Below are 13,801 nucleotides of genomic sequence, written 5' to 3'. Positions count from 1 at the left end.
AAAGCAATGTTTGAGTATGTTATTCAAATTATATAATGTATGTTTTTATTTCCTCTTCTAGGCTGAGATATGGAGTATGTTTTGTGGCATTGTTCGTCGAAGCGTGTTAAATTTACAAGCCTGTACGAGCGTTGGTTTGATTGAGAAACTGTTAAACCGTTTACCCCACTCAGAGGAAATTATATCAGGTAAAGGTCATGTCACAGGTCATGTGGCAATTCATGTGACATTGTTCATATGTTTTTTCTTAAACTTCGGTTTTAAATGTACAAGCTTAAGGTATTTAATTATATATAATTATGCTGCTTATTCAGGTAAATATAGGTGATATCCACACATTGTACGGCCGTACAGCGTACAGTATACAGTACATGCAAAGTCAAAACTACTATTCAACTATATATAATTGTTTTTATTATCATACTTGCGTAAATAAGACGAGGCCATAAATAGCAAATTAAGATATGAAACAGTAGGTCATCTAATACGCCTGACATACAAAAACCTTCTCAATCTTGGGGGTCGTCTTATAAGCGGGTTGCCTACTTAAGTATATCAGGCATGTGTATGAAATCATATTCGTCTTATGTGCGGATCATTTGAACTTGCAAATTTGATTACTGCAATGAACCTACTTAATGAACGCAATTTTTTAAATACTGGGAAGCAAGATTTTGATTAAACATTTAAAAGTCCATGAAATGGTATTATTCTGAAGATTAGGCCTACATTTGGCTCTGTTTCTTGCCTGTTAGATGCAGTATGGAGATCATAAAGAGCAGTAAAATGTATGAATTCATTTTATGAGTAAAATAGGGAGTTGGGGTCGTCTTATACAAAACCTTCTCAAACTTTGGGGTTGTCTTATACGTGGGTCGCCTTATACGCGAGTATATGGTATGTGTATGAATGGAAATAATGATAATAATAAATACAGTTAAACGTTGCCTGTAAGTCAAATTTGCCTAACTCGCATAATTTCTAAGACAAACTTATTTTACATGCCAAATTGTTGTATTTTCCGTCTAATTAACGTTCTGTAAATTTTAAGTTTTTCAATAGCATTTTGGATTTGACTTAGGCAAGTTCAACTGGGAATAAGAAAAAAATGTATTAATAAAATCATGAAAATTCTAAAATAAAAGTTAATCTGTGTATGCTTTTCATGATAAATATTAAGAAATTAATAGAACAATAGAATTAATTCACAATATTTTTTTCAATAAATAAAAATTAAAATCAATTGTCTTTTGTGATGAATAATGCCTAGTTTATTTTTAATGGTACACTCTTAAAATTGATGACCTGTGTCAGATTCCATTTTGCTGTGGAATGTTAACTATGTTTTTTAAACAGAAAAACATCAATTACAGCATTTTGCTGCACGAAAAGGCCCTCAAAAATGTGTACATAATAAATGTGTTCTGAAAATGCATGTGAAAACATGCATATTATAAGGTTGCCTTGCTGTTAATCTGAGTTATTTTATCTTGATTCTGCTGTGATACTAAATGTAATTAATGTTTTTTTTTATTAACTACTTTCAATAACAGCCTGTGACCTGGTGTACTGGTAATTTCTGTAAGAAACGAAGCATAATGTCAACAGCTATATTGTTTTTTTTTTATTTGAATAAAAAAAAAACATGTGCATGCCTAAATATGGTCATAATGATATCACATCATGACCATACAGTATATAGGCACATCATGACTATATATATGGGCACATCATGACTAATGGGCACATCATGACCATATATAGGCACATCATGACTATATATGGGCACATCATGACCATATATAGGCACATCATGACCATATATAGGCACATCATGACTATATATAGGCACATCATGACTATATATAGGTACATCATGACCATATATAGGCACATCATGACTATATATGGGCATACAACAGTTTTTTGTCAAAAATTTAATAGTGTTTACAGAGCTTCAGAAGCCAATCAAAATACCGTAAAACTTTGAATAGAAGCTCAGTGGGTTTAATCTCAAGAAGAAGCACCTCAAATTGAAGTCCTCTTTTTAGTTTGTAAAAGTAGCCTAGCATGGACCTCTTTTCAAGATAGTACAGTACATATGCTGTACATGAATTAAAAAAAAAAGTTAAAAACAGGCTTGGTTTATAGGCCTGAAGTAGTTTAAGTGATTTAATGCTGGTTCACTTCATGATATGGACTCATGTTGCAGTTGCCCTATTTATTTATTGTTTTTAAGTAGTAATTACCAAAATTTACAGCATTCATTTTGAAAAGAAGAAGCCCAAGGCCGGTATGATAATAGTTTATGAGAGAACTGTATTAAGAAAGTGAGCTTAATGTCAATATCCATATTATTTATTTATAAGCTAATCAAAATATGATGAGAGTTGATGCTTTTTTATTAGCATGGTTTTAATTTTTAATTTTGTTTTTTTATTTCCGCAGAATTACTTGTAGAGATTATAGGCGTACTTGCAAATTATAGCATATCGGTAAAAGAACTAAAGATACTCTTCAAAAGCCTCAAAGGGGACGATGGACAATGGGTAAAGTAAAATTACTTTTTTATATATACTGTATGCTTTATATTTGCATAGTAAGTATACTGTAATTAATAATAATAATAATAATAATTAAAGTATCAACCAGTTTCATGTACAGTTTCTAACTGTACATGAAGAACAATTAAGACAAGTAGAACAAAGAACTAGATTGTATATTAACTATACTGCAAAACTAATTCTCACGATTTATTAGAGTATTATGTATTGTTTTATTAATAAGAATTATTGATATTCTGTTATTTTTATTGAACTTATTATTTATTAAATTACCAAGGAAAATATATCCTCAGAATTATTGTATTATATGTTAAACACACTCTTTTTCTATTATCCAATCATAGCAGTTATTGGATAGAGATCAGGATGTTGAATTTTTTACAGCCTGTTAAATGAATACAGGCTAAAATAATCTCATAAACACATAGGTTGACAACATAACAGTAGCATGTGCTACAAGAATCCGCACTCTTTTTCTATTATCCAATCATAGCAGTTATTGGATAGAGATCAGGATGTTGAATTTTTTACAGCCTGTTAAATGAATACAGGCTAAAATAATCTCATAAACACATAGGTTGACAACATACAGTAGCATGTGCTACAACAATCCGCACTCTTTTTCTATTATCCAATCATAGCAGTTATTGGATAGAGATCAGGATGTTGAATTTTTTATAGCCTGATGGATGAATACAGGCTAAAATAATCTCATAAACACATAGGTTGACAACATAACAGTAGCATGTGCTACAACAATCCACACTCTTTTTCTATTATCCAATCATAGCCAGTTATTAGATAGAGATCAGGATGTTGAATTTTCTACAGCCTGATGGATGAATACAGGCTAAAATAATCTCATAAACACATAGGTTGACAACATAACAGTAGCATGTGCTACAAGAATCCCACAATGCTGTTGATCCACATGATCAAGCTGAGAGTTGTTACAAGCTTACTAACACATATCAGGATTCACTAACAGTCTCTAATGTATAATTTGCTTTAATGAGCACATATTGTGGCACTGTTTTTATGTTGTTATGTGCAATATATGTGTAAAGAATATTAAATGTCTATCTGGATGAAATTCGGATTTGACAAGGAGACACTTTGACATTCACAGTACACAGTGTTTTGATGTATTAACTAATGTTTTGACATTGTTTACAAACTGTATAATTGTTGAATTTAAACATTCTGTAAACTATAGGTTATGACCTTATGTTTGGGGATTGTAAACAAATTTTGTCCCATATTCATTTCAGATGGACGAGATGGCAAAAAAAAAATCAGCATATTTATTAAATTCAATTGTACTTAAAAATTCTACATATCATGGTCCGGAGGCCAAATTGCATGTAAATTATAAGTTAAAATAGAACATAGAAACACTGGACATAGAAACATATAAAAATGTAATATATATAGAGACATCAGAAATGTGATACACTAAACTTAGAAGAGACAAACAAGAATAAACAAACCCAAATAACTCGGACCATTAAACAATATGCAGATCGATATATCATTAAAAAATAACAATTTGAACAACATCAAATAGTTAACAGTATAAAAAAGCAAATTGTAAAATGGAATTATTAATTAATATTGTTTAAGTATTATTATTATTATTATTATTATTATTATTATTATTATTATTATTATTGTTATTATTATTTATTATTATTAATATCAAATTTAGAATTTACAGTACAACCACATATTTTAGACTTAAATATTCATGCTTCCAAATAATTAATATTAAGCAGATCAATATCATTGCAAATGACATGAACAACAACAGTTAAAAGTATTAAAAAAAAGCATTGTAAAACAGAATTATTAATTATTATTGTTTAAGTACTATTATTATCATTATTATTGTTATTATTATTATTATTATTATTATTATTGTTATTATTATTATTATTATTATCAAATTCAGAATTTACAACCAACATATTTAGACTTAAATATGCATGCTTCCAAGCCAATTAAAATTAAGTGCATATGCAGTGCATACAGATAATGATAGGCATGCATCACGTGGTCGTCGGTATACTTTGGGAAATGATTCTGGTTTATTCAATAATTAATATTTTTTGTTTGGTGTTGATGCTTATTAAAAAGCAGCACTTATTTGAGAGGCTGTATAATTATATTTAAACAAGTGTGTTCTATTATTGAATTTATTCAATAATTGTCAGTTGCGCTATTATTTATATTCAAACAATTAAATTTATTCTTTATATTTTATATTGTATAGCCAAAATATTCAACCAAGTTGTTACAAGTACTGCGACAAATGCCTTGTAGACATGGACCCGATGTTTTCTTCAACTTTCCTGGTACTGTCGGATCAGTAAGTAAATTTGTGTTTTCGTGAGCAAATTTGTTGTATTATTCTGCTTACCTACTCTTCTTATTTCACACCAAAACATTCAAAAGTGTTTCTTTTTAACAAATCATTTATGTATTTTAAAAGCTACAATAAGGCCAAAGTAAAAGAAAAAGTAGTTTCTTGTCCTGATATTTTGAAAAAAGGAGAATGGGGGCGCTTTAAATTTTTTTTTAAATTCCCAAATTACAAATCCAAGGTGGTCGATGGGAAACAGCTACTACTTTCTCACTTTTACCAAGTAGACACATTGAAAGCAAATAAAAGAAGCACAGACATGATTCATACCATATGTATCCCAAATCACAGATGATCGAGAGAGGAATTTTACTGATATGAATTTTTTGTATATTTCGTAAAATAAAGGAAATAAAAAAGTAAGAAATTAAAAAAAAATTTGGTGAGGCAGAGAAAATGAATCTGCGAGGGTACGAGAAACTAGTAATTTTTTATTAGGCCTAACATACTAACACTGCATCAGCTAATGGTCACTGGCCCTGCTTGACCTGTAGTCTGAGTGGATCGTCTTTCAGAATCTTCATTGCACGATGGTCGTCTGTCATGCAAAGCCTTGGCAAGCATGTTGTGTCCACAGACTATCAACACAGCATGAGCAGTATAACGAGCAGCTTAGCTCAGTCGGCTAAACTGGTGGTAGCCACTGTGCGTGCGCTGAACCGTGGAGATTTTTTGATCCCCGGTTCAATTCCCATCGCCGCTCTCCTTGTGTTTTAGCTGGAAGGCTGAATGCAAGTTACAAAACCATACCATCGTTCGGATGAGACGTTTAAGCTGTTGGTCCCGTGTTTATTGTTGCCCATGCGCACGTTAAAGATCGCAGTATAGGGGATTGTCCCCTGTGTACTGCCCAATCACCACCAGAAGGACCCCACTGGAAATCTTTTACAGATATTTGTGGGTTATCCTCGGTGTTTACACCGAATAAATCCATCCATCTATCCATGAGTCATTTATTAGTTTGTTTATAAAAATGTCCAGCAATTACTTGATTTTTAAAGATAATAATTATACTTTTAATAATAACAATAGGAATTTCAATAACAATAATAATAACAATAGTAATAAAGCAATTATATAAAAAACAGATAACATAATGATAATGTTATGCTATTGCAAAAATGCTAAAACTGTCTGTGATCAAATGTGATTTTAGCAGAGACAGTGTGTAATAAAAGAATTCACATTACGATGCTACTAAAAGCTTTGTTTTCTAGCCAAGCAGCGAGGCAGAAGATATCGACCAATAAACACCGGGTAATCAAAGTCAATAGAGATTTAAAAGCAATTTCTGAAGCTGTACCATCTAAAAAATAATGTCTACGTTAACCATTCCTTTGAAGTATTATATAGCGGTGGTCCCATGAGATGACCCCCATAATTAATTGTGAGCCCATGATTAATTGTTAGCATCATGCATAAGTGTTTTTTTAGACGAGTGGTTCTCAATTGATAAAAAGATATTACTGCAGTAAAACAAGAAAAGATCTTTACTGACATTGTTTTGATTTGAAATGATTCAATCTATGCAGGTTGAAAACAGAATATCCATAACTGCCTTTGTTTAATTGGATATTGTATAGCAACAATTTCATTACACAATTATTTGCCCATGTTTACACTAATATTTACAGTATATTTAAAATATTATTCTGTATCTGTGCATGCTGAAAATAGAAATATTCTTTGATTGGCTAGGTGAGACTTATTTATACCTTTTTTTAGCGAATTCACAGACTGCAAATATTGATGATTTTGAATAAAAATATAATTTTATTTTTGCACAATTAGCACCTGCCATGAAAAAGTGGAAAATCAGAAAGAAAAAAAAAGTTTTTAAAAAATTTTTTATTCCGCCCCTCCTCCCCCCGCTGCCTTGAAATTGCCAAAGATAAAATTTATGTATATTTCTTTCTAATTATAAAAAATTTAAAGCATTTAACCATCTTATTTTACATACTAATAAAATTTTATTTTTAATTTGAGTATTGTTCACTGCTGTATGATGTACAGATAATCAGTTTATGCCAATTCACATGCATATTCATATTTAAATTTACATATTAATTGAATAACAATGTAAGTAATGTGTATACAGACACTTGATTTGTTCTGAACATAAATACGAATGTGATTGATAGGTACAAGTGCGAGCACGTAGATTACAATATATACAAGTAAAGCCGTAGCCTTGATATTACAGTACTGGATGAAATTACCGCAGATTGTTTGAACGTGCTCAGTCAGTTTGTATTGGGTCTACATTGCGTTGAATAGTTTTTGAACTCCAAACACTTTGCTATTTAACTAATTCTTGAGTTCGAGTGATTGACACATATAACTGCAAACATTATGAATAATATGCTGTTACGGTGTAAAGAGGAGAGATGTCTTTGCTAATATTAGAGATTAGGCGAGACTTTTTTATACGGCCAATAATGATTATTTCGAATAAAACTAAAATTTTGTTTTGGCCAATTGCACACCTGTCAACATGAAAAAATAGAAATTAAGGAAAAAAAGTTATTACGCCTACTGCTGCCTTGTAATCTCCAAAGATATGTATATTTCAACCTAAAAATAAATTTAATGCATTTAACCATCTCAATTCTACACTCTCTACATTCATCAATGAAAGTTTTTATTTTCTCCTCCATCTGGATGTTTCTGGCAAAATTATTTGTTAAATAAGAAAATATAATTTTATTTTTATTTTTTTTCCACCCTCTTCTGAGAATCTTGAAAAAATAAGTTCGCGAAACAAGGTATATAAAAAGTCTCTTCTTACCATTATTTTTATTTAAATTTCTTATTTTTTTTTATTCTCATCCAACATTCAATAAGTTGAATCTATAAAAAATTTGAGCTGAAAATAGCTAACTATAAAAAGAATGATTTAATATAATAAAACATTTATTTAATTACTCCAGTAAAATATCCTAAACAAGTTGAATCTATCAAAAATTTGATTTGAAAATAGTAACTGTAAAAGGATTGATTTATTGTAATAAAATATATTTATTTAATTCATCCAGTTAACCATCCAATGCAAACAAGATAGGCGTTCAGTAAATATACAGGCATTCATGCCCAAACAATTATCATATTACATGAAGGATAATTTTACAAATGTTTACTACTGTTACTAGATTCACAGCAGTGTGTCAACTCAGATGATGCTGTTGGGAAATCAAAATCAATAGAAACTCAGATTCATCTAAGAATTTAACTTTTAGTCTAACAGGCTTTATAGCTATATTTTTATATAGCTAACCAAACAAAATATTAGATGGAAAGAGGCAGCATTGATGGGAGGTGTACTAATGATGATGAGGAGGAAATTATATAACGGAAGTGATTACGATAATATAAAGTTCAAGAATTGATCAGGTTGATACATATTTTGGAAAAAAGATATGACATTGAGAACATACCATGTTGATTGCTTGATGAGATATTGAGAAATTAATTGATGGATTGATTGATTGATTGGTTTAATGATTTATTGATTTATATCTTTACTGATACATTGATGTAGCATTTTGTTGTTTTATTGATTTGTAACTTTTATTGAGATAATCATAATTATCAATCAGTCAGATTATTTATTCATCAATTCACCAATAAATTCCATAAAAACAAATAACAATTGCAATAATAATGTAATGATAAAGTTGATAAAATGGACCTCCAAAAGATTCCAGGGAGCTTGTAAATAGGAGGCCCATCAAACTAATAATAATAATTAGTAGTAGTAATAATAATAATAATAATAATAATAATAATTATTATTATTATTATTGTTATTGTTATTATTATTATTATTACATTACTAAAACCTACCTTAGGGGAACTTAAACAATGGAGAAATTAGAGAACAACTAAAAAAAACCACGTTAAGGGGAAAATAACACAAAAGATATTCTCCTCAAGTCCAATTTAGAGAAACTTATTATTGTTATTATTATGTGTTTTTTTTCTCTCGTGACATGACAAACACCACTTTCATCTGTCAGTGCATCAATTACATAATATGATGGCTTACAGTACAGTTATACTGCATTACTACTCAGCTATATTTTGATATTTCACCTTTTTTTTTACTTTATTATAAAAAATATAATAAAGAAAATGCAGTTGAATAACTATATAAATCTTAACAATTTTGCACTCAGATATTTTAAATAAAATTCTTTTTAAAGTAATAATAATAATTATTATTATTATTATAATTTTATTAGTATACTATATTATTTTATTATTATTGTTAAATTAGCAATAATTATCGTTAATACTATAGTAATGTTAGTAAAAATATTATAATAAATATAATATTTATAAAAATTATAATGAATAATAATTATAATAATGGTAATAATTATAATTTTTCTTATATTATAGTAATTTAATACTAAATAATGATTCGCTACTGAATATCAACTAATTTATTTCTCAATTATTCGCCATTTGAGAATGCAATTATTGTAAGCATGTCTTTAGGACAACTTGAGTAGACCCACTGTGATTTTGATTAGAGTTTTGCCGTAGCATTCAGCACATAGTAATTGACATATAAAAGGAAACATAAATATTCCTGCAGTAGTTGTCGTGATTATCAACGCTGTAATAATATTAAAGGGAAATATTTGCAATTGGTTGATGCTATATATAGTTGGTTGTGATAGGTTATTGTAGTACATACTGATATCATCATTAACATATCTTCTTCACATCATCATCAATCATTTTAATTTAATCATTGTAATTAGTATACTTGTTCAATATTATCATGTTATTATCATATAGTAATCTTAATCATCACCAACATCATCATCTTAATCTTCAGGTTAGTTTCCAAGATGTTAACTGGTTTAGTTTTCTCAATGAATATGAGTACTATAAAAATTTTATTTATTATTATTTCATATCAACATCATCATTATTATCATCATAATCATCTTCATTACATTATCATCATAATGAGCAAATTATCATAACCATAAACATCTTTATCACTGTTAGTATAATCATTGTAATCATCAACATCATTTTCATTATCAAATTGTAATAAAAGTTGTTTTCTATAATATAATCATCAATAATAATAATAATAATGTTACATTTTTTTAGCACATAATGCAGAATGCTTGTGTGCGCTTTACATAAAACAAAAAAGTGTATTTAAAAAAATGAAGTAGAACATAAAACTGGCTTAATAAAAATGCAAAATCTTCAAGGGGTCACCATCCAACTCCTCTCCAGCATAATCCTAGACCAAAAACCACATAATCTTAATTCATTATCAACCTCATAATCATTGCGGGGTCATCTTTAAAAATAATAATCAATGATTCATCATCAAATTCATTTCATCAGCATCATCCTATAAATGCTATTATGCAGTGATTAGTTTGTACAGAATATTGATGTGAATAATGTGAAATCAATTACCCAATTCAGTTCTATTAAAGTCTGTTTTGGCAAGAAACAAAAGATATAATTAGGGTTGTCAGGTTTCTGAATTTGTAATAATTATGCAACATTGTTGCCAGGATATGTTCCACTATTGGCACAAATTTAGATGTTAATTTGTATGACAGGTATTAAATACTGATAAACTTTAAATTATCATTTACATTGCGTTTTGAGATATAGTTTCCATACAGCTACAGCTCATTTAAATAGATAATACATTTATACTTAAATTTAAAAATAAATTTCTTCATTTAATGATTTATTTGTTTTATCAATGCATTTCCAAATTCGTATATACAATAATATTTTTTTCAACATTTTTTTCTAAATATTTTATTCGTCTGAATTTGTGAAAAATTCTTCTGAAGCCTTGCAACAATAGTATAATTAATTTTCTTGATATTGAGCAGATGTTCTGCTAGGGAAAAAAATATTAATATTTGAGGTTATTTGTTTACTGAATTGTATATTAGTATTGGTAGCCAGGCCCGTAGCCAAGTTCTTCCAAGTGGGGGGGGGGTTTCTGGGTGTGAGGGGTTTTCTGGGCGTGAGGTCGAACCCCCCCCCGTCCCTTGGATATCGCCTGATAGCAAATAATGTTGCCATAAAATAATAGTTAACCTTATCATATCTTCCATAATTACTGCTAATGACATCGTATCAGTGTTTACACAAAACTTTATGGCTATTTTTAAATCTCATAAGCTGAATACAGATCATAGGAATGATCGCAATTGGGGTTTAAAGAATATATTACAATGGAATTGTATATAGCAAATGTACTTTTAAAGTTATACTGTAGACTGTTATTGTTAAATAATTCACTGGGACGTGTTGTATTATGACTTTGTGACAGTACAATACATGTTTATCTAAGGTTTATAATGTTAAATAGTTTAAATTTCACTCATTCAACACAAGTTTCATTTTATGAATGGTGTGCATGTCTGGATTAGATAGTTACTGTATATTCTGCTTTTATGGGTTTTTCCTGAGTGATTTTGTAACTGTCTGTCTCTGTGTTTATTAGACTATTTGTCTTGGTGTTTATTGGACTGTCTGTGTTTACTGTATGGATTCTGTTTTTTTTTAATGAGATTATCTGCCTCTGCATTTTTATTTATTTATTTATTTATTTTTTACCTATTTATCTATTAATTTTTTTATTTATACTGCATCTCCTTGTAGTACTTGAGTACTGTTTTTCAAAGTGGTACAGTTACAAGCAAACCATCAAAATTGAAGTTTGCTGGTGCATTTCCTATTGAAAAAACAAAGTCGTACTGATTGTTAAATGATAATAAGGATGATATGAAATATCGATTTTAATTTTATTAATTAATGCATTGGACTGTATCAGAATATTTTTGTATTACTACTTTTCTTTTTTTTACATTTCAATTATTCTTGATAAAATCAGTACATTGACATTTGTATAGCCTAGTTTTATTAGCAAATGACCCAAAGGGCAGTATACTACAGTATATTACATGTACATTTCTACTCTCAATTTCTTAATCCTTACAATGAAATATATCAAGAACAATAATGATCGTATGTCTATGAGTATTTATATTCGTAGAAGTAAGGCCCGCTAAAACAAAATTATTAGCTTATCTTATGTAGGCTGAAAAAGTGATGAGGGAGGAAGGTGTTTTGTTTATTTTTTATTTTTCTAAAGCCATATGTCACCTATGGGTTGTTTGCTGGTGCATTTGCTATTCAAAGTAAAATACAAGATTGAGAATAATACAAACAATACCACTATACTATTTACAAAAAAATTGTAAAAAAAATATTTCCAAAAAAACAAATCCAAAATGAATTTTTTTCCAATACCATAGAAGACATGCGAATAGAGTTGATAAGCTAATAATTATTTTTATTGTGCCTAAAGTGGTTGTTTTCTGCTATGCTCTACTATCAACACACATGTACTATAGTTAATAAATATAGGAACTATGTATGTTATATATAAAAATAAAAAGAATATCATTCTGATTAATGATTTTTCTTGTATCCTCAGGCAATTGCGCTACCGCCCATGTCAAAATGGCCGCATCAGAATGGATTTACCTTCACCACCTGGTTTCGTCTCGACCCTGTTAGTAATATTAACGTGGATAGGGATAAGCCTTATCTCTTCTGGTGAGTAATGTCATACCCTTATGATGTCTTTATAGTGTTGGTCTATTGGTCACTGGATATCCCTTAGGTTTATACTGTATCACTGGGTACATGTTTCCCCTGTGTGTGTCTGTCTCCTTCGGTAGTGTATCTATTCCCTGGGTTTGCCTGTCTCCTTCTGTAGGTATATCTATTTCCTGGGTATATCTTGCAATCTGCATATATCCTGTGTCTGTCCCCTCTGTTGGTATCTCTGAGATGTACCTATCCACTGGGCACATCAGCTGTCCTTTGGTGTGTTAGTCCCCTCTATTGGTATCTCTGAGATGTACAGTACCTATCCACTGGGCACATCAGCTGTCCTTTGGTGTGCTAGTCCCCTCTATTGGTATCTCTAAGATGTACCTATCCACTGGGCACATCAGCTGTCCTTTGGTGTGTTAGTCCCCTCTATTGGTATCTCTGAGATGTACCTATCCACTGGGCACATCAGCTGTCCTTTGGTGTGTTAGTCCCCTCTATTGGTATCTCTGAGATGTACCTATCCACTGGGCACATCAGCTGTCCTTTGGTGTGTTAAACTGGACACTCACTGCGTCGTATGACCATCGCACGACGAATCCACTTTTGCTTCCGGAGAGCGATAGATGACGTAACGCCGTCCGCTGATTGTCAGTGGCAATCTGAACGTATCCTCATTAAAAATGTGATCCGTTGGGCCCGCGTCTTCACATGCGTTCTTCGTTACGTCGCCGTCACACGTAGTGAGTAACCGGCTTAAGTTTACTAGATAATTTTATTCCAAATCTTTTATTTTGTTAAAAAATATACTTTTAATATTAGCTAAATAAAATATTTGTCAGGTATAGTTATACATTTTCTAGTTGAATATGTTACCAATCTTTTCCCTGGATACAGGATTTCTGCCCCTGGGTAGGGTATATTTGTCCTCATGTGTGTGTGTCCCTACAGTTCTACATCTATTTTCTTTTTTTGTCTGTGTCTCTATTTTTAAGTCATTCTAAATAAGCTATTAACATTTCTTCCTTGTAATATCGTCACAGTAATCGTTAGAATTTTAAATTAAATTATTAGTGACAGATGATTAATCTATTATAAAGAACTAAAATACTCATAATACGACTGACATATGTATAGATTATTGGAATTTGGAAGAGATTACATTTTCTGCAATCAAATCAATGAATTGGAT

General features: G+C 30.1%; 1 protein-coding gene across 4 annotated transcripts in view; it reads left to right on the top strand.

Moving 5' to 3' along the window:
- Positions 1-13,801, top strand: part of LOC117108127 (neurobeachin-like) — a 59,228-nt gene that overhangs the window by 17,885 nt on the left and 27,542 nt on the right. For all 4 annotated transcript variants that reach the window (XM_033250075.1, XM_033250076.1, XM_033250078.1 and 1 more), the window contains exons 3-6: positions 62-188; positions 2,449-2,549; positions 4,837-4,932; positions 12,488-12,609. In XM_033250075.1, coding sequence (XP_033105966.1) covers positions 62-188; positions 2,449-2,549; positions 4,837-4,932; positions 12,488-12,609 — 446 coding nt within the window. The remainder of the gene's footprint in view (positions 1-61; positions 189-2,448; positions 2,550-4,836; positions 4,933-12,487; positions 12,610-13,801) is intronic.

Source organism: Anneissia japonica, unplaced genomic scaffold, assembly GCF_011630105.1.
Source record: "Anneissia japonica isolate Jap-2015-1 unplaced genomic scaffold, ASM1163010v1 scaffold288284_len1145801_cov181, whole genome shotgun sequence".
NCBI lineage: Eukaryota > Metazoa > Echinodermata > Crinoidea > Comatulida > Comatulidae > Anneissia > Anneissia japonica.
Note: the sequence above shows the minus strand (reverse complement) of the source record. Positions and strands in the feature narration are given on the sequence as shown.